Source organism: Abramis brama, assembly GCF_963993115.1.
Source record: "Abramis brama genome assembly, chromosome: 5".
In the NCBI taxonomy this organism is placed as follows: Eukaryota; Metazoa; Chordata; class Actinopteri; order Cypriniformes; family Leuciscidae; genus Abramis; species Abramis brama.
In genome coordinates, this window is record NC_139967.1 from 32,476,533 (window position 1) to 32,500,432 (window position 23,900).

General features: G+C 35.8%; 1 protein-coding gene across 3 annotated transcripts in view; it reads right to left on the minus strand.

The window, feature by feature from the left end:
* Nucleotides 1–5,604: 5,604 nt before the first annotated feature.
* Nucleotides 5,605–23,900, minus strand: part of homer1b (homer scaffold protein 1b) — a 31,815-nt gene continuing 13,519 nt past the window's right edge. For 2 of the 3 annotated variants that reach the window (XM_084114252.1, XM_084114253.1), the window contains exons 3-9: nucleotides 21,215–21,346; nucleotides 16,365–16,457; nucleotides 15,813–15,970; nucleotides 7,867–8,023; nucleotides 7,367–7,477; nucleotides 7,167–7,247; nucleotides 5,612–6,847 (exon numbers count right to left, since the gene is read on the minus strand). In XM_084114252.1, the coding sequence (XP_083970378.1) occupies nucleotides 6,659–6,847; nucleotides 7,167–7,247; nucleotides 7,367–7,477; nucleotides 7,867–8,023; nucleotides 15,813–15,970; nucleotides 16,365–16,457; nucleotides 21,215–21,346 (921 nt within the window). In that variant the 3' untranslated portion in view covers nucleotides 5,612–6,658. Of the gene's footprint in view, nucleotides 6,848–7,166; nucleotides 7,248–7,366; nucleotides 7,478–7,866; nucleotides 8,024–15,812; nucleotides 15,971–16,364; nucleotides 16,458–21,214; nucleotides 21,347–23,900 lie in introns of all 3 variants that reach the window. The other variant, XM_084114251.1, reaches the window with a different exon arrangement.

Consider the following 23,900-nt stretch of genomic DNA (forward strand, 5'->3'; position numbering starts at 1 on the left):
GCCTATGCGCCTATAGGTAGAGATGAGAGCACAGCTCACTGACATAGGCGAGCTCTCCTTTTTATGATGTATCGTCGTTTTCTTTGCTGAAAATGTTTAAATTTGTCTGGAGAATCTAATTAACTATATCAGTTCGAGATATTTTAAGAGACACCGTGCATTTATGGGGTGATGGGATGGAAAGACACATTTTTACAGCTGGATGCTTTTGGCCCTATGACTCTTTTAAAACACCTTTTACACTCTCACAAATTTTGTTTAATTTGTCCACAATATCCAAATTGCAGCCTATATATTTCATCACCTGAGAACTCATCAGTCTATGACAAACTTATTCTGAAACATTTTCTGTCATGAACATTTCTATACCAGACCATCATCTTTACCACTCATCTCGCCACTTATCTCAAATATTGGATTCAATAGCACTCTTTGGAGGAAATTATGTTTTGAAAATATTTTGGAATGGCCAACATCCTTTTAAAATAAAATAAAACAATAAAAATTATAAAAACATTTAATAAAAAATACACAAATACAATTTTAAAAATCATGATTTTTTTTTTTATATAAGGGATTTTAATAGTTTTAGATTGAAAGTCTGTGTCTAGGTCAATGTGGTGAGGCAATAACATAGACAAAGGGCTTTTGAAAATAAATTAAGTATCTTCATATAACAAAAAGAAAGAAAAACCTTTATTTATTATTTTTAATACAAATCAACCCTTGTGACATAATAAAGTCTAAAGATTTTTTTTAAACGTCCAGCTGCAGTTATACAATTATACAAAATATTATCAATCTGTAATATTTAAATATTAATATTTTGAGGCCATTTTATTAATAAGATTCCATAAAAGGACAATGGGCCTATTGAAGTATGAATTAACAAAAGCATGTTGTAGTACTTCTGTGTCAACTCTAGAGAGCTCTATTGTGTCTTTTACTGTAAGTGAGTCAAGGTGATGAGTGTGGGATATAATACTGTGTATAAAGTGTGTAAAAAAAAAAAAGGCATGACAGTACACACTGTTCTCGAACAAAGTCCAGACTAAATGATGCTTTAATACTGTGTACAGCTGAATTATTTAGTAAAGCAAATGCCCTACTCTTATGTCATGTGCAGCATTTGCTGACTGTCACTTTATTCTGTCACTATTACTCATTTTTATCCGTAACATATTTTAGTATTTTTATTTTGAACTAAAAAACAAGCTTAGTCCAAGATCAAGCCACTGAAAGAAAAGAAAAAAATAACTCTGACCAACACTTCACTGTATTGACTTGCCCGTAAGATAAATGTCTATATGAAGCAAAGGGGATGAAATACTTTGTACATCCCCTAGATGTAGTTTCCCAACCATTTTTAATGAATTAAAAAAAATTGTTTAATTTAATTTATTTTATTTTGTAAATTTAATAAAACGTAAATAGCATGATTTGCATGATTTAAGTACAATTTTTTTTATTTTTAGCAAATAAATGGTAATGTAAATGAAGTTTCACTCTACAAACACAAACATGTTTCTGTGTATCCATCCTGGTTTGTTCTTAGAAACTAACTGTGACTTTCCCTGACTGTAACGCTTTAAAAGACATCTAGATTGAGGTGAAGCAGACTGGAGCAGTTTAATCTTCAGGGAAACTGAGGCTAGGACGGGCCAAAGGGCTCATCAGTGTCCTCAAATTGAACTGGTTAGACATTTTGTCAATACCGACAACAGCTCTACTGGAAAGTAATGCATTCCAATCCCAATAGCCTATTTAGAAGAGGAACAAATCCATATCCAATACAAAACATTTATACAAAAGCCATTATGTGAGTCATTCTATAATTTAGGGTACATTTCACATCAGCGTAAAAATGTGTCAAAACAATATGCTTTAAATAAATAAAACAGCCATTGGTTTCAGTTACATAGTTTATCAGTGTAACGTATCCGCTTACAAAGCTTAATCATTAAACACATGTTAATCATTAAACACAAAAAAACATGTTTTCTCTGGTGAGTTTGTCAGCTATGTTACAGACAAACTGTATGCCATTACACACACTGATTAAGTGATACATTTTTAAGGGACTGCAATATTTCTTTCTTTCTCTTTTTGCAGATATTTGTGTAAAATTCTCAGCACAGTCACTAAGGAAAATAAATTTTTTTTTACCATAAATCCAAAGATTAAAGATAATTTTGATAATTTTAAGAATGTTGTGCAAAACGCAAGTTCATGTGGATCCAAACTAATATTAAAAGCAATATCTAGATATTTAACATTAACATTTAACTAAAATCTGTCAAAACAATGACAGTAGTTGATGCAAGTATAGACAGGTAACACAGTTGACCATTTCCCCATTTTGCATCATAACTTAAATGGCAGGCCTTTGTCTGGCCAATCAAATGTTATTTTCTTGATCAGATTAACCTAAAAAATTTATATTTATTTGAAATAAAATGATAAAAATATTGCAAACCATAAACCAACATAGTTGACGGGCAATTAATATACTCCTTGTCCTTGACAATAGGTCATTGGAGATAAAATACAGAAAAAAATAAGATAGTTGACATGGCTAGAGAATACCCATAATGCACTGTAAGCTAAGGGCCGTGCCAAATGGCATACATCCATCCATCCATTTTCCAAACCGCTGGTCCAGTGTGGCTACAGCGTAATATCATACAGGTATAAATTCATCTTTGATTGATTATTAAATTATTTAATAAGGTTTATACATGCAAGTTTCCATGACAGAGTTCAAAATATTTTCATCTTACTACTGGAGTTGCCAGTTTGCTAATGCTACGTTTCAAATGATTATTAAACAGCAAATATGCAACTATGCAAAAGCGTTCGTTTTCATTTACTCCTTCAAGTGGAAATATTAGTGGAGTAATGTAGGGAATTATGAATGGAATAGGGGGCTATTTCGAACACAGCTCAACAGACATCACATAATTCTGGTCACATGGTTTTGGGATAAACCATATTTTAGTTTTCAGGGGGTGTTTGGTTAGTAACATAGTTGACAGATTTTTTTGCGGACATTTAAAATTAAATATTTTCTTATTGGAAAGAAAATTAAAATCAGTCTATTGTTCTAAGGTATTTAGATTGTATACATAAATTCAATATAGGCTAGAAAATCTTGACCCACTGACTTCAGAGAGCGGGCATCGAACAATGTTTTAATTTAACGGACATTTCACACAATTTCAAGCCAACTGAAAAACAAGGTGCATAAAATATTAATTAAATATTTATAGTACGCCTATGCATTCTCTTAATGGATAAAATGTGATATTTCTGAAGAAAATTGTTAGGAAAAAGTACAATTATCATCAATAAAGGACATGAAATGTAGGCTACACTGTTTCTAGAATATTTTTCTTTAAATGTTCCATTTTCTTTACAAAAAGAACATTTGGAACAAACTGGCTTATTGGACAGCAGACAAGAGTGACTGGTGATGGAGGGTTTATTTGTATGTTGGAGAAATGTTAAAGGTTAAATAACTATGTAGCCTACTGTATAAAGGTATACAGTTTACTGACTTCTTAATTTTTAAATTTTCCTTGATACTCTGATCTGCTTCTCCACAGGGTTTCACCCACCTGGATCCAGCTGTCGTCATGATCAAGACCATGTTCCTCTGCTTCTCCAGTACACTTTATAACTGTAGCATATATCTTATATATAATTATATATATATATATATATATATATATTTCTTTTTTAAATGTTTTAATTTTCCTTGCTTTTATTTTGTGATTATTTTAATTCCTTTCTGTAAAGCACTTTGAATTGCCATAGTGTATGAAATGAGCAATATAAATAAACTTGCCTTGCCTACTTTAGCCATTATCATTAGAACAGCACTGCCTCTGGAGGACAGGCCTACAACTAAAACAGTTTATTTCCCCATGCCATCTCCACCTTAAATACCTAGAACACTACCTGTTTTTATCATTCATAATTCAGTACCTTATGGCACTTTTGCCACCTGAGTGTTGGACAATAAATACATACTTGCATGTGAATACATATTTTTACATAATGCACACATTTGTACATAAGTGTTCTGACCTAGATGTATAGCCTATTACTTTATCGTTTTTTATTTATTTATTATTTTTTATTCTTACTTTTCTTTATCTTACTTATTTAAATGTTCTTTCTATCCTCTTGTGTTATGTATGTATGTTCCCAGAGCTCCTGAAAACCAAATTCCTTGTGTGTTTGCGCACACTTGGCGAATAAAGCTCATTCTGATTAAAAAAATTACATCCCCAAGTCAAAAATTTCAAGTGACCGATAACATCTAAATTTTTCAATTAGTCTGACGTATTATTTCTCATTGAGCCAATGTTAACAGACTATTGCAACAAGATTTTCACTTTCACCAATTAAAAAAATTAGATGTTATCGGTCACTTGAAATTTTTGATTTGGGAGGGTTAGAATTTTTTTACAGTGTGACATAAATGATATTCTAGTTCTGCTTCCAACCACAAGGTGTCCCTCTACCACAACTGAAGACTTGTATTAAGGTTGTCCAGGGTACTTGCACCACTCTAATGTGTTACTGACCTGCACACTGATATTCTAGACGTGTTTACTAGACGTGAACATTCTAAAAAGGGAATGAAATGGCTTCTTTTGGGAAGCTAACCTTCAAACCTAGTGTAAAAGGTTCAAGTTTAGGATTAAAGAAATGGTTCTCAACCAGGGGAGCAGATCTAAAATAAGACCAAACAAGCATTAAAATAAGCTATAAGCTAATATACTGTAAATATATACTTTGATTTGATGGTTCACTTTAGACATCCTACTAACTATAAGTAGCTTGTCAACTACATGTCAACTGAGTATTAGTAGACTGTTAGGTTGTGGTTAGCTGTTAGAGTTCGGGTTAGTAGAATAATTTGACATGTAAGTTGCAAAGTTATTTATAGTCAGTAGAATGTCTGTTGGGGGACCAACAAAATGTTAGCAGATAGTAAGCAGAGTCTACTATACTCTAATAACATTTAGTTGACATGTAGGTGCAAATTTGCTTATAGTCAACAGAATGTCTAGTTAACCATCGAAGTGATTTCTAAGACCTGGAAAAGAACAATCTCACAACTCCATGGGCATTTTTATTTATTTTTTTCCAGTTATGCAAAGAAAAAAGAAAAAAAATCCTCATTCTTAATACTTATCCAGTAAATCACTAGAAAAGTCATGGGGCCTTCAAATGTTGTTTTAGACAACGAGGGTCTTTGGTGTCAAAAAGGTTGGGAAGTGAGAACCACTGAATTAAAGGTTCTTTCTTTCCCTCTTTTTTTCTGTTCCTCACTTGTTGCTAGTGTACTTTACACAGGCGGCAGGGGTAAAACCAGGATATTATCGTGTGTGCTGTGACAAAGGAGGTCTGCTATGAATCATATTGCATACTGCAACTTACTCAGACAGAATTCTGCCCTCGGCCCTTGATGCAAATCACTCTGTGAGAGAAAGTTGTTGTTTCTCTCACAGATTGCGGGTCTAAATGTTATACAACCTTGGTGTGTCACACTATCATTTTCTCGCTTTGTTTCTAAAGAACAATGCAGTCAGATATCTTTAAATAGTCTTTATTAACATTGGGAAATTTAAAACAGAACTTTCCCACATATAAATACAATCATACTGACAGTGATCTATGTATCATAATACCCATCAGCAGGATGGACTTTTTAAATATTACAATAATATTGTTATTGAAAATTGTAAGGAATTGAGTACATAATTGCATTTGGTAAGTCAACAAACAAAGGAAGATCCTCGTCTTCAAGAAAATCCTGAAAAATGTATAGATACGGGTTATTATAAGGCCAGTACGATCCGAAAGCATTACACTGGTCATTGGAGAAATCCGGAGTTTAACTATAGCGGGCCATAAATTCGTCTTTTCCACTGTTCGAGTACCTGACGGACGCACTGAGGTGGCTCGCACTAATCTGGCATACAAACGCTCACACTAATATTGCTCAGTGTATATTACAGGCCTAAAGCATATGCCACATCTACGTCTCAGAGTCTGCTAAATGTCAAGAGCTTTTTAGGTCAGCGGTTGAGTATCCTGAAACTTTGACTGACCTAACATTGAGGCAGTTTCCATGAAGGGGAAGAGGCAAGCCAACAACATTTGGCTACAACATATGGCTCTGAATATCCAGTCTTAAAATACGACTGAAGATCCAGTCAGTGTAATTGTGTAGTGTCCTCAGCAGCATAAGAAACGTCCATTAACGCCAAACAGCCAGGCACACGAAACCAGCACCTTTAAAGAGTAGGAGCCTATATGCAGCCATGTGTTTTTCGCAGGCTGCCTAATTTGGGATTTTGGGATTGGGAATTCAAGGAAACATCAATAAAAGTACAGGAGTATTGTTGACAATAAAACTTGGTAGGTAGCAGTGGCACTGAAGAGAACGAACCCACCTCAAAAATACAAAATCAAGTGCAACCAATGGTTAATCATTCCGTGTAAGTGAGTGAAGGAGAGACCGGCAGTCGAGGCGTCGCTCGAAAGTACGCCAGACTCTCTCGGCCTGAATCGGATGCTGTGTATTTCATAAAAGGAGGAAAGTGGCATTAAAATCAAGTTTTGAGGCTAGAGGTTGAGGAGTCTAGCTGTCCTCTATGAGCTTAGCTAGGTTGTCTCTCAGCTCTGTCAGCTCGAAGATCTTTCCATCCAGTATCTCCAGCAGAGTTTTGAGGTTCTTGCGGAGGTTCTCTTGATCTACTTGACTTGACTCCAGACGCTGCTCCAGATCAACCAACTGTTCCTCAAGCTCCTTGTTCCGCAAATCTGTGTCCTGCAAACACACCGTGCGGGCATTCGTTACACGACAGCTATAAAACATGGACACAAGTATGCGTTCACAATAACACCTTGTTGAATATTTAATTTCAAAACCATAATCACTAATAAGAGAGTCCCCCTCCCTTTGCTGCAATAACAATATATATTTATTATATTGATCATGCAAAACACACCAGGTGGAAACATGCTTTCTCACTCGCTCACTCGATTTCCGGGATATTGTATATAAATTGGGGGCGTCAGGGAGCCGCTATCAATATATGGGAGACTCCCGGACCTTCCGAGAGAGGTGGGATGATGTCTGTTCTTACCTCTAATTTTTTAGTGAGTTCATCTTTCTGAGTTTGAAGCTGCTTTGCATTTTCTATTTCTTCTTTCAATCGCACCATTTCCTATGAAAAACAAGTAAGAAAGAAGTTTTAAATGGCTTAAGCATCTGGCAAAGCCAAAAAATGATAATGAAAGAAGGATGTTAGTGATATCATTGACCATGCAACATAACAAACAGTACCTCTTCTTTTGCCTTCAGTGTACACTCCAGCTCCTCTATTGTTTGGTTCAGCTCCGTTTTCTGGGATTTGATCACATTGGTTTGACTACTCTGACTTTCCAATTCAGAAACCTGCAGACCAAAAAAACAAACAAAAAAACAGTTCACAAATTTAGTTTAGGTTACAGAGACCTAAACTGAAGGGGAGTTCACATTCACAACTTTGTCATAGACATTAGAAACACTAGGAAATTTACCAACAGTTTTAGCTTAGTTAACATAGGTCCTGGAGAGCCACTGTCCTGCAGAGTTTAGCTCCAACCCTGAGTAATCCTGAAGACATTGATTAGCTTGTTCAGATATGTTTGATTAGGGTTGGAGCTAAACTCTGCAGGACAGTGGCTCTCCAGGACCGACGTTGCCCCTCCCTGGCTTAGTTCAAGACAACACTAAATATATTGAACCCAAGGTTGTTGTATGTTCATAATATTGGGTTACAAGGTCAACTCTCCCCTCCTCACCCGTTTGTGTAGCCTTTCGGCCTCCTCCTGATAAGCTGCTAGCTGCTGTTTCCATTGTTTGACGTTGGCTGTGGACTCCAGTAGAGCAGCTGTGAGCTTGGCATTGTTGCTTTTTAGTGTTGCAAGCTCTGCTTCCCAGTGTTTGTTGGTAGTCGGGCTGTAGACAAAAATGAAAAACAACATTAAAATCAACCTTGCATATTATATATCCTTGACTGTTAATGTCCATTTTAGACTTAGGATTCAATCTATAGGCCAGGGTTTTTTCATGCCAAGAACCTTTAGATCCCCCTGTGAGGGAGTCACTTTCTAAAATATAAAGGCAGCTATAGGGTATATATCGTCCATGTATAAAATTAATATACAGATATAAATACTTTCTTCTCAAAAAAAATAATTGGCTTTTATATTGTCACTGTACTGAAGCAACAAAAATTATTAAAATAGTATGTCGAGAATACTTGCTTTGTATTAAGCTGTAAACTATTAGACTAAAAAGATGTATAACTGTTTAAAATAAACAAAGGTATTTGACTTTTAAAAACTAGAGCTGTCAATAGAATAAAATAACTGTGATCAATTTAATTTATGACCAGTTTTTAAAGAGCAGAATGAATGTAATGCAATCAAATTTCATATTAGGGGCCAGATTTACCAACAGCTTGCGCCAGCGCAAACCCTCTTTTGGCGTTAAAAAACTACTGTCAGGATTTAAATTAGCGCTGAAAAGGCGTGGACAGGGTTATTTTTCCAGCTGACCTTATTCCATATGCATTTTTAGGAGTTTCCCTTTCAGATTGAAAATTTATGGGAGGAGAGTATTTAAATGAATCACGCAAAGTGATTTACTAAGGTTTGCGCTAGTCAATTTCCTGGTATTTGTGCCATTATTTACCATCCAGAAAAAGCATGTCTTAAACCAGACGCTGATTTCCACTGCTCTTAGTAGATTGCTTTGGTCATTATGGAAATTATGCGGCTGCATCGGTGTTCTTCAATTTACGCGTCGTCATTAGATCACAAGCAGAACTTTCCACTTTCATTTGTGCTTTTTTGGAATTGCGCTTTCACGCTAATCTGTCCTGTTTAGTAAATCTGGCCCTAAATATCTGACACTACTGCTCAAAAGTTTGGGGACAGTAAGGTTTTATTTTTTTTATTTTTTATTCATCAAGAGAAGATTAAATTGGTCAAAAAGGACAGTAAAGACATTTATAATAATACTAAACTGTTCTTTTGAACATTCTATTCATCAAGGAATCTTGAAAAAAATGTATCACGGTTTCCGCAAAAATATTACACAGCACAGATATTGATAATAATAATAAGAAATGTTTCTTGAGCAGCAAATCAGCATATTAGAATTATTTCTGAAGGATCATGAGACACTGAAGACTGAATATTCAGCTTTGACATTTAATATATTTAAAAAGAAAAAAATATATATTTAATTGTGATAATATTTCACAATATTTCAGTTTTTACTGTATTTTTGATCAAATAAAGGCAGCCTTGGTGCGAATATGAGACTTCTTCCCATTCTTAATGATTCTTTGATCAGGGGTGTCGAAACTCAATCCTGGAGGGCCACTGTCCCGCAGAGATTAGCTCAAACTTGCCTCAACACACCTGCCTGGAAGTTTCTAGTATGCCTAGTGAGACCCTGATTTTCTGGTTCAGGTGTGTTTAATTGGGGTTGGAGCTAAACTTTGCAGGACAGTGGCTGTTTCTCAATTTCAAGAACACAAAGAACGGACTTGTGTTCAAGAACACATCCGGGCACTTTCATGCGTCCTCTGTGCTTGCGTTCTTGAGTATTGGGGCCCTATTTTAACGATCTAAGTGCATGGTCTAAAGCGCACGACGCAAGTGCACTTACGCTGTGTCCGAATCCACTTTTGCTAGTTTAGCGACGGGAAAAATGGTCGGTGCGCCCAGTGCATGGTCTAAAACGGTTGTCTCTATTCTCTTAATGAATAATGGGTGTGCTTTGGGCGTAACGTGCAACAAACCAATCAGAGTTTCATCTCGCATTCCCAAAAGCCAGTTGCGCTCGCAATAGGTGGATTCACTATTTACCCTGCAGAATTTGAAAGCTGAAAATCTGAACGCGTCTCCAGAGAGGAAACGGATCAGCTCGTTTGCGAGGTTAAAGCGCGCAAGCAGACCATCTACGGGATTCCAGCTGGATTCCACCATTTCTTTATGTACACAATAATAATCTTTCATTTTTAATATTAATCCTTTTATTTTTAATATTTGGCATGTTTGTGTGCGCAGCAGCACATGTTCCTGTGTGTGTAATAAGCAGAGTGTACGCGCGTTGTGCACCTGCCTATAGGCGCACATTAAAAATAGCAAAATAGCAACGTGCCAACAATGCGCCTGAACACACCTCCTTTTCAGACCAGGGCGAACAAATGGGTGCAAATGCAGTTGCTATTTAAACAACGTGGCACACTTTGATAAAATGATAATTGCGTCGGGCTGAAACTAGCAAAAAACACTTGCATCGCGCCTGGTGTGTGATAGGGCCCTTGGAATTGAACTTCGATGGTTGATAATGAAGGACGAAAGATCAAACGCATATAGTGACCCTCCAGGAACTGAATTTGACACCCCTGGTCTAGACCATGAGGACTGTTAAGAGGACATAGGAAGAATGTCATTTTAAACGTGACTGTAATTAAAGTTGGATACAAGGGTTTTTAATTCGACCATTCTGTGTTTTACCAAGACTTGGACGCAGTTCAAGAGCAATTAACAAGGGTTATTAAAAACTCTGTGATCCAGATTCGATGTCATTTGCATAAATATTATAATACAAAGATTGATGGAACGTGACAAGCTGAAATAGATAAAGCAGAATGCCTTCTAAAAGAGATCTCAAAAGTGTAAAGACAAAAGGAGGAGGCTAACTCTTCGGTTATATATTCCACCATTTATCATCAGTCCATCTGTGTTCCTCATGTAGTGACAAAGAAATCAAGCATAAATTTGCAATGTGCTCTGATCATCATGTACTGACAAAAAAAAAAAATCAAATGCTGAAACAGTGTCACAGTGCCAGTGAATACATAACCAACCCACATCTCCAAAAGACTATGAGGAATCCCATCCGCTGTCATCCTGTTTAACATCTCATCACACATCCCACCTCCTCTGCCTCCCTCCACGCACTCCACCACCGCAGCTTAACCACTCAAACCGTCGCTCAGGACACGTGCAGAGAACCAGCACAGAGTCCTCAGCGCTGACGCCTACGCTATACGGAGCGCCGCCAATTCCCTTTCATCTCCCCCAGTGCCACCACCTCTGCTGTGGCTGACGTGATCGACCCCCGCTCTGACAGACAACACCTCAGCCCACACGCTCCGACTCCTACTGAAGCTGTGACACAACAGGCTGGAGACACACATGGCTATAAAGCGCCGCACACAAGGAGAAGAAATGTTCCTCTACAGGAGAAAGAGAGGAGAGAAGACCTGAGTGAAGTCTTGCAGCTTCAAGCTAAGAGAAACAGGGACTTCAGCCTGGTAAGTCAACATATGTTGTATATTACAGTATAGTATAGTTAAATGTTATTCAGTTTTGACTGAATGGGATTTGATTAGAGCCTAAAAGGCACTTTAATTAAAACGATAATTAAACACTGACTTTTAGATTTAATAAGTAATTTTTAAGCCAAAGAAAGAAAGGAGTGTTTGAACTTGATGGAACATTTGTGCAGAACACACAAGAATCAGTTCAATGCAGTTTTATGCTGTTTTTTATGGACTTATTGGAAACAAATAGTTTAGTCAAAACTAATTTGTAGATTATCTGCATGTTATTTCATTCTCAGTCTATTCATGATGCATTTTTTTATGATGTATACTGTTTTCATGTAATAAAATATTTTTCTCTAAAAAAGTCTTTAAGCCTCTTATTCATATATAAAAAGTTGGACACATACACTATAGGCTAACAAATGAATGTCACTGCATTAGATGTGAAATATCAAACCAAGTGGTATTATTTTTAAAGGGCCATTGTATATATGCAGGTGCACAGAAGCATATGGCTGTCCACATTACATAACTACAAAGAACAGCATAATGTCAGTGTGACTGTCCTTCAAGCCTACTGAATGTGAATCAATAAACATTCTCCATCTGATCGTTCCTCCAACAGCCCAGTAATCAACATGCAAATCATTTCAATGGATCCACAATGCACCTCTGTTAAATGTATACCATTTAAGCCACCAATAAAATGGACTGTTTTCTTCACGTCACATGAAGAGCAGGTCGTAATGAAGTTTAAAGAGTATTGATTGGTGTACCGCACATTTTGGTGTGCGTATCATATTAAGCCCCACTGTAAATGTGATTCACGACAACTGCCCAACCAGCCCCTCAACACTCACTTTAATGTGCTGCACAAGACTGTGGGTGAGAGAATTAGTGTTTCGAAGAAATGCTTTCAATTCACTCACCACGTAATAACAGCCAAAGCAGAACAAATACACTCGACAGACTAATCTATGACCCATTGGGTCAGATTCACCACACTCATATACACGTATTACACCTTCATCAAGTGCAGGAACAGTATTTTTAAGGGGAATTTTGAAGTCAGGTCATCTTTAAGGGAACTAATAGCATTATGTACTTCAAAATCAGCCTCACTGAAGAATGAATTGCTGATTATTAATATAAATTACATATTTATAATATCAAAGTGGTATGAATCAGTCTTGGCAAAACTAAAAGGACAATTTGCTTTACTAAGATCACTTACTCGTGTCAAACATTTTTGCGGTAAATGCATTGTTAAAAGTCAAGTTGGAAAACTTCAGCAAACTGAGAATTTGAAGTGGAATGACATTTAATAAATGTATTAAATGTGATGTCAGATTTACAGATATCAACCTTAGAAACACAACTTGATGCAAAAAAAAACAAAACAAAAAAAAGACCATAAAACAAAGTCACAAAAAGATTCTCCCCCAAAAATTGGGGAGACATTTCCAAAAATGATTTCTCTACAAAGGATTTTAAAACATGACTAATAAAACAACATCACCAGAGTTCAGCTGACATAAGTATGCGGTCAAACTTTACATTAGGTGTCTTTACTATGCATTTAAATTAAACACAAAAAATATTGTCAGGTACAATGTACTTATTGTGTTGTATTGCAAAATGATTTTGCTGCTATTGAGGTGGGATACGGGTAAGTTTAGGGACAGGATTGGAGGTATGGGTAGCCGGTTAATGGGGTGGTTAAGGTGTAAGGCAAGGGTCAACAGTGTAATTATAGATGTAATTACATGCAGGTATTTTTTAAAATACAAGTACAATGTAAAAACATGTATGGACACAGTAAGTGCATCGTATCAAATGATTAATGTTAGTACATATTAGTTAAAGACACGTAATATAAGGTGGGACCAAATATGCATATCTGTCTAAAAATAATAACAGAACTTCAGATTGAATTAGTTGCATCTACAGTCATTGTTGCATAAAAGTGCATTCATTATAAAACATTGTAGTCATGTCAAACAGCTGTGAAATGATGCTATCAGTAGGAGCAGACCCGGCAAGTTTTAAGCACGTGTCTGAAAAAAAAAGACAAAAAAAGACCATATGAATTTGTTCATAATATATGAATTCACATGGAAAAAACACAATCCTATTTGAGGTCACATTGTAAACAAAAAGGTTGTGTTGATTTAACAGTGGGTTTTCTGACACATTTTGCAACAGATGACACCGCCTCCATCTTCGTAAGTCACATTTGCTCTGGGTTGAAAACGTGCCACTGTATTATATAATTCTGACTTGTTTGGACATATTATTCTAGAGAAAAAAAGAAAGTTATTGATGCTTCTAAAATTCATGACAATTATAAAACCATATAGCTGGAAGAGAACTACAGTGTGGGTGTTAAATGCGGTTTGGTCCACTGTGTATTTGCGTCCAATAATCGGTTAGTATTTTTCAAGTGGCAGGTGAGAGTGAAACATTAACCTGAGATTATGTAAGAAATGGTAGGATGCTATTTTTGAACCTGAAGCACTGGATTGCTCAACCAATTAAAATTCAAGCATCTAGAGAGCTGGTGAAATGAGCTCGAAATGTTGCCTTTGCAGTCAGACTAAAAAAAGTACATACTCATATGAACAAGTGTCTGAATGCTCATGCTGAAAATAATTCGCTGAAGAGTGCTCAGGAAAAGTGCAATGAACCCATGACCGCTATTGCTAACTTTAACACAACTTTTACTTAAAAATTTTAGGCAACAAATAAACTAGGGATGCGTTGATATTAAAATTCTGGCTAATAAGCCAATACATTATTTAGTTTGGTTTAGTTATGACTGATAACCTATAAACAGCTGATATTAAAAGTCAATATTATTTTGTCTAAATAAATGAAAAACTAAAACTAAAATCAACCAGTGCTACAAGTGAATTTAGACATCACAACATTATAATTAACAGTAGAAAAATGTAGATTCTTTTTGATGTTTGCAATAGATTAGATTTAATATTGCTATTAAATTATAAGTGTTTTTAAAGATTAACTTTAAGTGAGTGTTTTGAGTAACTTTAAGATGGAGGCAAATCTAAATGTAAAAACAGAGGAAATGAGCAATGCATGCAAAAAATAAAAAAAGCAGAAATTAAAGAAATAATTGTGACAAATTAACCAAAAATCTTGTCGGTTTTCTTTTCTTTTTTTCAATAGTCCACTTTAGACATTCTAACTACAAGTAACTTTGCAACTACATGTCAGCTAATTTTAATTAATTTGCAATACTGGTCAACTAACTCTCATTAGTTAGGTTATTACTAGTTATTACTAACTCAACTGTTAGGTAAGGGTTCAGGGCCATAAGTGAAATCGAATTAACTGGTGTGACGTCATTTTGAACAAAATGAGGCCAAAACTAAGTTAATTTGAAGTTCGTATCAAGAGTTCAATACAGCTTGCTAAAGTGGAAAAGTTTGCTCCGGCTGGTAAACACCTCCGAACTACCATTGGTCCGTGGCGATTATGTAATAAGTAGGTGTGGCTCTGAGGCCCCGCCTTTTTTGACATGGAAATCTTATCCAGTTTCATTTCTTCTGTTCCGTCCATCACTGTCGGAAGTCCGTGAGTAAAAACATGAACACATTTGAGAGCTGCTTTATAGTAGAAAATGAGTTTTAAAAAGTTTGCCAAAATGGAAAAGTTTGCTCTGGCTTGTAAACACCTTTGAACTACCTTAAGTCCGTGGCGATTATGTAATAGGTAGGTGTGGCTCTGAGGCTCCGCCTTCTTTGCCATGGAAATCTTATCCGGGTTAATTTCTTCTGTTCCGTCCGTCACTGTCTGACAAAGTTGTAGTTCTAATCGAAAGCGAGACTTTTACTGTTTTTTCATGTTTACTACTATTATAGATCTATTGTGTAAAGTGCAGAAGTCATGCAAACATATCCACATGATCAGGTGCGTTCTTAATAGCTCTTTTCTTACCACTGTCATTTTTGTTGTGAGTATATTTTAGTATTTAGAGTAAAGCGAGCAGCACATATTAAAGTTTCATCTAAACGCTGCTCTCAGCAGTGTGGGCGGCGTCGGATGTTCACCTACAGTACACCACTATAGTCACAAACTTCTTTTTACCCCTAAGCGAATAACGAAAGAGAACTTCACTGAGAGTATGTCGGGGCCTTTAGTAGAATAAGTTGACATGCATGCAAAGCTACTTTAATCAGTACAATGTCTGATGGGGGACCATCAAAATAAAGTGTTATCAGATATTAAGCAGACAGTCTCTAATGAGAGTTATTTGACATGTAGTTGCAAAGTTACTTATAGTTAGTAGAATGTCTAAAGTGGACTATCATGATAACGTGTTACCTCTTGTTGTACCAGGATTCTGAAAGAGATTTTATATTAAGCCCCAGTTACCTGTGTGCAAGGGTCGGCGTGGTCGGGGAAAGGTCTGGTTGGAGCATAGAATTCGGTGACACGTCAGACAGAGTGACGTCGTCACCAGTGCCGTTGATTCGACAGAGGTCCGCAGTGACGGGTGGAGTCAGGGGGGAATGAATGTCGGCAGGCGATTCCTGTGAAAAGCGATTAATCATGGGTTATTAATTTGTTGCACCCTCACATAGTCAATACATAATCTTCTTTTACATATATAATTGCTAAGCTGCTAATTAGAGCAGGGGGCTAAATTTAGGGGCTAAATTTTTCTTAGAGACAATAGATTTCCCTTGGAGACTGAAATGATGTGACCAGTCTTTGTGAACATCATTGTTCTGCACTGGTTAGACTGTACTGATAAGAATAAATCATAAATGGAAAATATGCTGATTGCAAAAAAACTATTACGGATTTAGATGTATTAGACTATATTCTCCTATTTTGAATAACAAGTTTTCCAAGCAAACTTCATTCCATGTAAACACTATACACTAAAACAACAGTTCAGAGTCCAGACTTTACAGGGCATACCTGAGAGGGCGAACTTGCCAGCTCCATCTTTTCTAGAGACTTCTCCTTGGCCATCCTAGCTGCTTCCTTGTACTCTGAAAATTTTTCTGCAAACTAATAAGAGAAAACAGGTTCAAGCCTTTAAACATGGGATTCACATTCAGTTTGCTAACATTCCCATTAAGTTACAAATGTTAATTATGAATATTCTCTTAAAAACATCTGATTTTTAAATGCTTCATAACCCTTTTTTTTTTCTTGGTTATGCGAACATTAAGGGAACATTCTGTTTTATTATTTTGCAAACATTATGGGAACGTTACATTTGAATGTTCTCTGAATATTCTGAAATAAGTAGTAGCCTAACATTTAAAAAAAAAAACGTTAGTAAACTAAACGTTTCAGGTAACAGCATAAATAATAATTTTGTGCTAACTTTCTGAGAACATTATTAAAGGGGTGGTATAATGACCTTTTCACAAGATGTAAAATAAGTCTTTGATGTCCTCAGAGTGTGTATGTGAAGTTTTAGCTCAAAATACCCCACAGATATTTTTATATAGCATGTTAAAGTTGTCACTTTTTGAGGGTGAGCAAAAACGCACCGTTTTGTGTCTGTCCCTTTAAATGCAAATGAGCTTCTGCTCCCGGCACAGGGGGCGGAGCTTCAAGAGCTTGTGTTCTTTTATCTCACACCCACATGCACTGAAAATTTCAAAAACTTTTAGCCTTTATGTTCAAACCGAGAGAGAGACTCAAGAAGAAGTGACAACATGTAGACGATATTTCTGAATGGTTAGTTGGTGAATTTATGTAGCTGATGTGTAGTTATCTTCTACTCATTGATTAGCATATTCTATCATGATAATCTATAAATCGTGTTCAGGGGGCGGGGCTTATGTAAATTATAGGGTTAGTGATGTCACTAACCCGGGAGGAATGTCGTGTAGTCTCTACCAGCCGTTTGTCGTAGTCCTTAAAAAGCAATTTCTTTAAAAGAAAATATCTCCCTTTGCTTTGAACTTTGAGCGTCGTAACTTTGCAGATGTTGTTTATGCTCAAACAGCAACATTACACACTAACTAAAGTTAGAAAAGTGAAATCATATTCAACCACCCCTTTAAAGATGAAGATTGTTACTGAAAGAACGTTTGTTCATAACTTTGAGAGAACCTTGCCAGTTGCCACAACGTTAGCAAAAGTTTTGAGAACGTTCCCTGTTTGCTGGGTTGGTACTGTGGTTTGGTGCTGGTCCAGCTGATGAAGCATATCAACCAGCATGATCTTTCTGGGTAAATCGTTCGACCAAAAAAAAAGTATTCCTGGTGAAGCTAGCTAAAAAAAAATCCTGATGGGGACACCAGCACACCAAGCTAGAGACTTGCATACAAAATGCAATTTTTATTTATGCTGGTAACTATCAATGCTGTTCTTTTAATGATGATTACAGAGACAGAAATAAGAAGATCATGTTTATGTGTTTAAATGGATTAACTATTTTAGAGTGGATATGTGGTATCTCTTCTAAAAAAAAAAAAAAAAAAAGGAGCAATGGTTACAGTTCCCAATATAGACTGCTCCCATTAAAGCTTCCTGGGCTCTGGAAGGACTGAAGCATTTTCCTCTGAATATCCAGCAGGAAGATTTATGTACACTTTTAGGTCAGGGGCTACGGTTTTCCATTAACAATGTTTAAAAATCAGATTTAGAGTGAATATACCCTAGACAGAAAGTTTGTAGTATCTTAAAGTTTGAGGCATTTGTATTTAAAGAGAGTTCATCCAAAGATGAACACTTTACAATAAGGTTCCATTAGTTAACGCCAATGTTGGGGAAATTTAAAAGTAATGCTTTATAATATTGTGTCCCTAAAATTTAACTAATTCTGTTACTTAGTTATTTTTTATGGAAAGTAATGTTACAATACTTTTGGGTTATATTTTCTCACCTGGACTGGGCATGCTTGTTAATTTTTGTAATAACAAAAAAAGTTCTATTTTTGGCAAATGTAAAAGGACTTTCACACCAGAAGTGAAATGAATAAGCCTCAAGCTAAAGGAAATGCAGATTCACACATCAAATAAACCTTTCAGCTTTGCAGCAATTCTGATTTGCAGAAAAACAGGACGCAGAAGAAGAAAGTTCAACATTCTTACTTCAGCAATAAAAACAACAACAAAAATTAAACACAAATATGATATTTAACATCCTTACCCCACACACCCCGCATTTTGGCAAGTGGGGCATAAATGACATACCCAAAATAAAAAGGTTGCTGCTCATAAGTCATTCTGAATAGACACATAGCCAACATATATTTAGAAAGCCAACACTTGAGAGTTTACAGTTCAAGACTCAGACTCAACGAACTTTATTAAGAGTTCATTACTCATTAATAACAGTCTATGGAGATATATAAGCTCAAACATAAAAAAAATAAAAAATAAAAAAACATTAAATGTATAAAAATATGATGTGTCTGTGTTGTAGAAACTGTTGTAGAAACACAACGATGCTGAAGCCACAAGTCTGCTCATGCTTCATTTCAAATCTGAGGATGTTATCTCTAAAACTATGAATTGTAGGAAACATTTTATAAGACCGTGTCATGTGAGTTCTTAAAGAAGGAAAATATATTTTTTGCCCTGTAATCACCCATTTGCAGTCTATTGTCTAATGTCTGGCGAGGAGAACTGTCCCATTCATGTTTCTATTGTTCTCACTCGACAAACCTTTCACAACTCTGCCGTGATTGAGACCTAATCTTCATTATTTTTTATCATTATTCTTTTGTTTGTATTCAGCCATTATTAGCTTTTATTCTGGCGTTACACGGCTTGCCCATCTATACCACTTTGATCCCACTTTATATTAATCCACCTATTATCTGAAGTCTTTCTGGAAAACAAACAAAAATAAGCATATTCTTTGGACCTTATGTGAATTCTTTTAACAAATTAGTTTATGGAATAAATAGCTCCTGGCATATTTAAATACTGCAGGATTGCTTAATATTCTAAGTTTGCAATTCACTGTTTTTATACCTTTTAAGGAATACTTAATCTGTTTTTGTGCAAGTGAGATGAGTAAATGCGTGTTCACATTTAGTCTAGAACTACAATAACCATCATGTTTACACAGCGCCTCTGCACCCGATTTCTCTCAACATGGAGACAAAAATGTGTCAGTCAATACATGGGGAAATAAAGTAACTTCTGTTACTTATTTGAAAAAGTAACTCAAATATTTTGTTGTTAATTTAAAAGTAATGCGTTACTTTACTAGTTACTTGACAAAAGTAATCCGATTACGTAATGCACATTACTTGAGTTACCCTCAACACTGGTAACTCAAGAGAGTAATGAGTTACCCTCAACACTGGTTAACGTTAGTTAATGCAATAACTAAAATTAACTAACAATGAGCAATTCATTTGTTAGAGTATTTATTATTTTTTGTTAATGTTGGTTAATACAAATACAACTGTTCATTGTTAGTTCATGTCAGCTCAAGTCCTCTAAATAATATGAACAGATACAACGTTTGATTTTAATAATGTATTGGTAAATGTTGAAATTAACTTTAAGAAAGATTCATAAATACTTTAAAAGTATTTTTCATTGTTAGTCCAATAAGACCATGTTAACTAATGTTAACAAATGGAACCTTATTGTAAGGTGTTACCAATAATCTTTTAATAATTTACTCACCTTCATGTCATATCAAAACTCTGAGACTTTATTCTGTGGAACATAATGGGAATTCAATTGTGTAAAAAATCATTATTTGCATTATATTATTGTATTACACAAAATTTTATTTAATATGACCGAATCAGCCTGACTTAAGTTACATATAATTACCATAGAAGTCATTTTATTTATATATGTGACCCTGGATCACAAAACCAGTCACAAGTCGGACGGGTATATTTGTGGCAATAGCCAAAAATACATTGTATGGGTCAAAATTATAGATTTTTCTTTTATGCCAAAAATCATCAGGATATTAAGTAAAGATCATGTTTCATGAAGATATTTTGTAAATTTCCTACTGTAAATATATAAAACATTTATTTTTCTAAGTGGATACACCACAATCGCGAACATAACTGGACAACTTTAAAGGCGATTTTCTCAATGTTTCGCACCCTCAGATTCCAGATATTCAAATAGTTGTATCTCGGCCAAATATTGTCATATCCTAACAAACCATACATCAATGGAAATCTTATTTATTTATATGTATACATCCCAATTTCAGAAAATGTACCCATGTGACTGGTTTTGTGATCCAGGGTCACGTATATATATTTTAAATTAAATTAAGTAGAAATAACGTGTTAATGTAACAACTGCACATTTTTGTAAAGTGCTATTTTATGATACTGTTATGGTCCATTTGTGTGTGTGTGTTCCACAGAATAAAGTGAGAAAGATCAGGAACTACATGAGAGTGAGTAAAATAACACAATATTTTCAAAATGATAAATAAATAATAGTGAAAATACTGCTATAATTCACTTTGTATGAAGTAAATACAGCATATGTAAAAGCAAAGGAAAGAGGAGAGTGAGAGGGAATGAAAAAGAAAGAGAGAAGAGGAAGACTAGATGAGGTGGTGAGCTCCTGACAGTGCATCATCATAATGCAGAGGAGCGAGAGATAGAGGGAGCGAAAGAGAGGAAAGCACTGCACAGAAGAAGCCTCCCACGCACAGATGACTGTACAGCTCCTCATTAGGGCACAGTGTGTAGGTGTTCCCCAGCTCAGAAACACAGGGGGTGGAAGAGAACGAAAGAAAGGGAGAGCAAGACCTCCAGAGACACGGGGAAGAAAATGAGAGAATGAGAGAGAAAGAATTCCACCCACCTTGGCCAGATGATGCTCAGAGGAGAAACCCAGCCCATACACTGTGTTGGCACGGCTGTCTGCCCACTGCCCAAACTTCTGAGACGTCTTTGTGAAGGTCATGTTCGGGGTGATAGTGCTGTTTATTATTGCCTGTGAGATGAAAAAGAAAACAACTCCTCAGAAAAGAATGTGAAAACATAAGTGCATGTTTTCAATCCGGCCTTGAAGCGTTTAAGATGAAGGCCCTTTGAGAGAGCAAAAAATAGGCAGAAATAGGGTCCATAACATGAGCTGATTGAAATATTAGGTTAACAGCCAGCATAAAATTGTGTGTGAAAGAGTGTGATCCATTAGTGTATCATCATGCTCGTACAGATCTGTTGTCGGAGATGTGGCCTTGGAGTTAGTAAGTTCAAATATGGCCTTTGATATTCCTAGAGTTGTTATTGTTGTTAACTATAACTAAATCTAAAATATTAAAAATCATTTTTGTTCATTGAAATAAAGCTGAAGTACTATATAAACTAAATATATAAATAAATATATGAAAAACTTAAACTTAAAAAACTGACTCAAGTTTAAGTTGGAGAACTAAAATGATTAAAACTGAATTAAAAATAAATTAAAGCTAAATAGAAATCTTAAAAAAAAAAAAGCTATTTCAAAATTAATAAATATAATAGTAGGCTATATAAACAATATTAAAATAACTGAATTAAAAATGTCCTGACATCTTTCTAAAGAAAGAATTTCATTTTTTTTTTTGCACAGACATTTTGTTACAAAAAAACAACAACTGAGTAATAGCAGAATTTAATTTAATTAATTTATTAGAAAAAAAGCATGATCAAATTACCTAACAATATATAAGCAATATCACACGAGTAGCCATTTGATTTCAGCATGAAATATATCAGCATGGCTGTGATTCGGCCACAGCTATGAGTTTGATATTGCGTTTACACAACAGTTTGACGGCACAAGTCAATTTAAATAAATAAGAAACAACAACGGAGTGTCTTTAAAAACCCTCTTTTGTGCAAAACTACTTCCTTCCGCCGTGGATCCAAATCTCAAGTTGACAGTTTAACAGTTGAGCCCAAGCCTCCGTTCTAAAACATCACTTTAGAACTTAGGAATGTTGAGTCGCTTCATTGAAGCTTATTGTATTATGTAGAGGAGAGTATTATGAGTGAGAGATCTCTATCTGCATCTAGCTGATATTCTTCAGGATAATTATGATATCTTATATTCATAAACACAAAATCAGTTTGAATGTCTACTGAGGAAAAAAATTTATATAATATAAAAATATAAAGTTGTGAAACCTAATTTCCCCCTTAGCCAAATCGATTAGCTCCAGGTAGATTAATAAGACCAATAATTGCTCGTTTGATATAGCCAAAGTGAATTATACCTCATGTTTAACCACTACCTACATAAGAGCCAGCAGAAAATTCCCAAAGGACTGGCCGAGATAAAGGGCCCTATTTTAACGTTCTAAGTGCACGGCGCAAGTGAACTTAGGGCGTGTCCGAATCCACTTTTGCTAGTTTAAAGACAGGAAAATTGGTCGGCGTGCCCGGTGCATGGTCTAAAAGGGTTGTCTCTATTCTCTTAATGAGTAATGGGTGTGTTTTGGGCGTAACATGCAATAAACCAATCAGAGTCTCATCTCCCATTCCCTTAAAAAGCCAGTTGCGCTCGTGCCATGGCGGATTCGCTATTTGCATGGCGGAATTTGCAAGGAGAATAACTGAATGCTTCTCTAGCCAGAAAACGCACATCCGGCAGAGTTGGCTCTTTTTTTATTTAAATTCAAATGGGCGCAAATGCATTTGCTATTTAAACAACGTGGCGCAGGACGTGAAAATGATAACTGCGTCGGGCTGATACTAGCAAAAACACTTGCGTCGCGCCTGGCGCCTGCCATATGATAGGGCCCAAAGCTGTTCTCACTTGAACGCTGAATGACCGCTAACGTCTGGAGCTCGCATCTCCGAAAACGTCTAAACAAATTGTCAAATATGCGCTATGTTTATTTATAAGTCGCATATTTGAGGTCTAAATAACTATATTCTCACCTAATAAACTCTTAAAACTACATTCCGTGACACAACAACAGAAGTATTTGTAAAATTATGGTGGTTTGCCCGTCCGCCGTGACACTCTCTGTGAGAAATGCTGCAAGTGGAGTGATACAAACAGTGAAACAATTCCCGTGGTGATACTAGTAGAATATTGCATGGCTGGAAAAGGCTCTCAGCCAATCAGAAAAAGAATAAACTGTTGTATAATATAATACAACAATCCGTGTGGATTTAATGCCAAGGCACAAGGATGGAGTTTAAAGTTAATCAGTGATCAGTTATGGAGTAAGTAAACAGCTCATATGCTGTTGAATCAGGGGTCTATCTTAAAAATATATCAAAAATGTCTAAATGAGATGGTCAGAAATGGATGCTCACAAACACTTGCCTTCAGTACATCTCAGGATGTTTCCTGCGTTATAAGCCTTTGAAATGTTATTGATGAAATGACGACAGTCACTGCCAGTGAATGTGTTTGTGTGGGTGTGAAACCGAGAGCAAATAAGGAGGGAGGAAAGAGCGAGAAGGAGAAGCAGAGAGAGAGAGGAGAGAGATGCACTGTGAATGTTGCACAGATTCTGTGGATCTCACAATCATAATTTGAGCATCCAGAG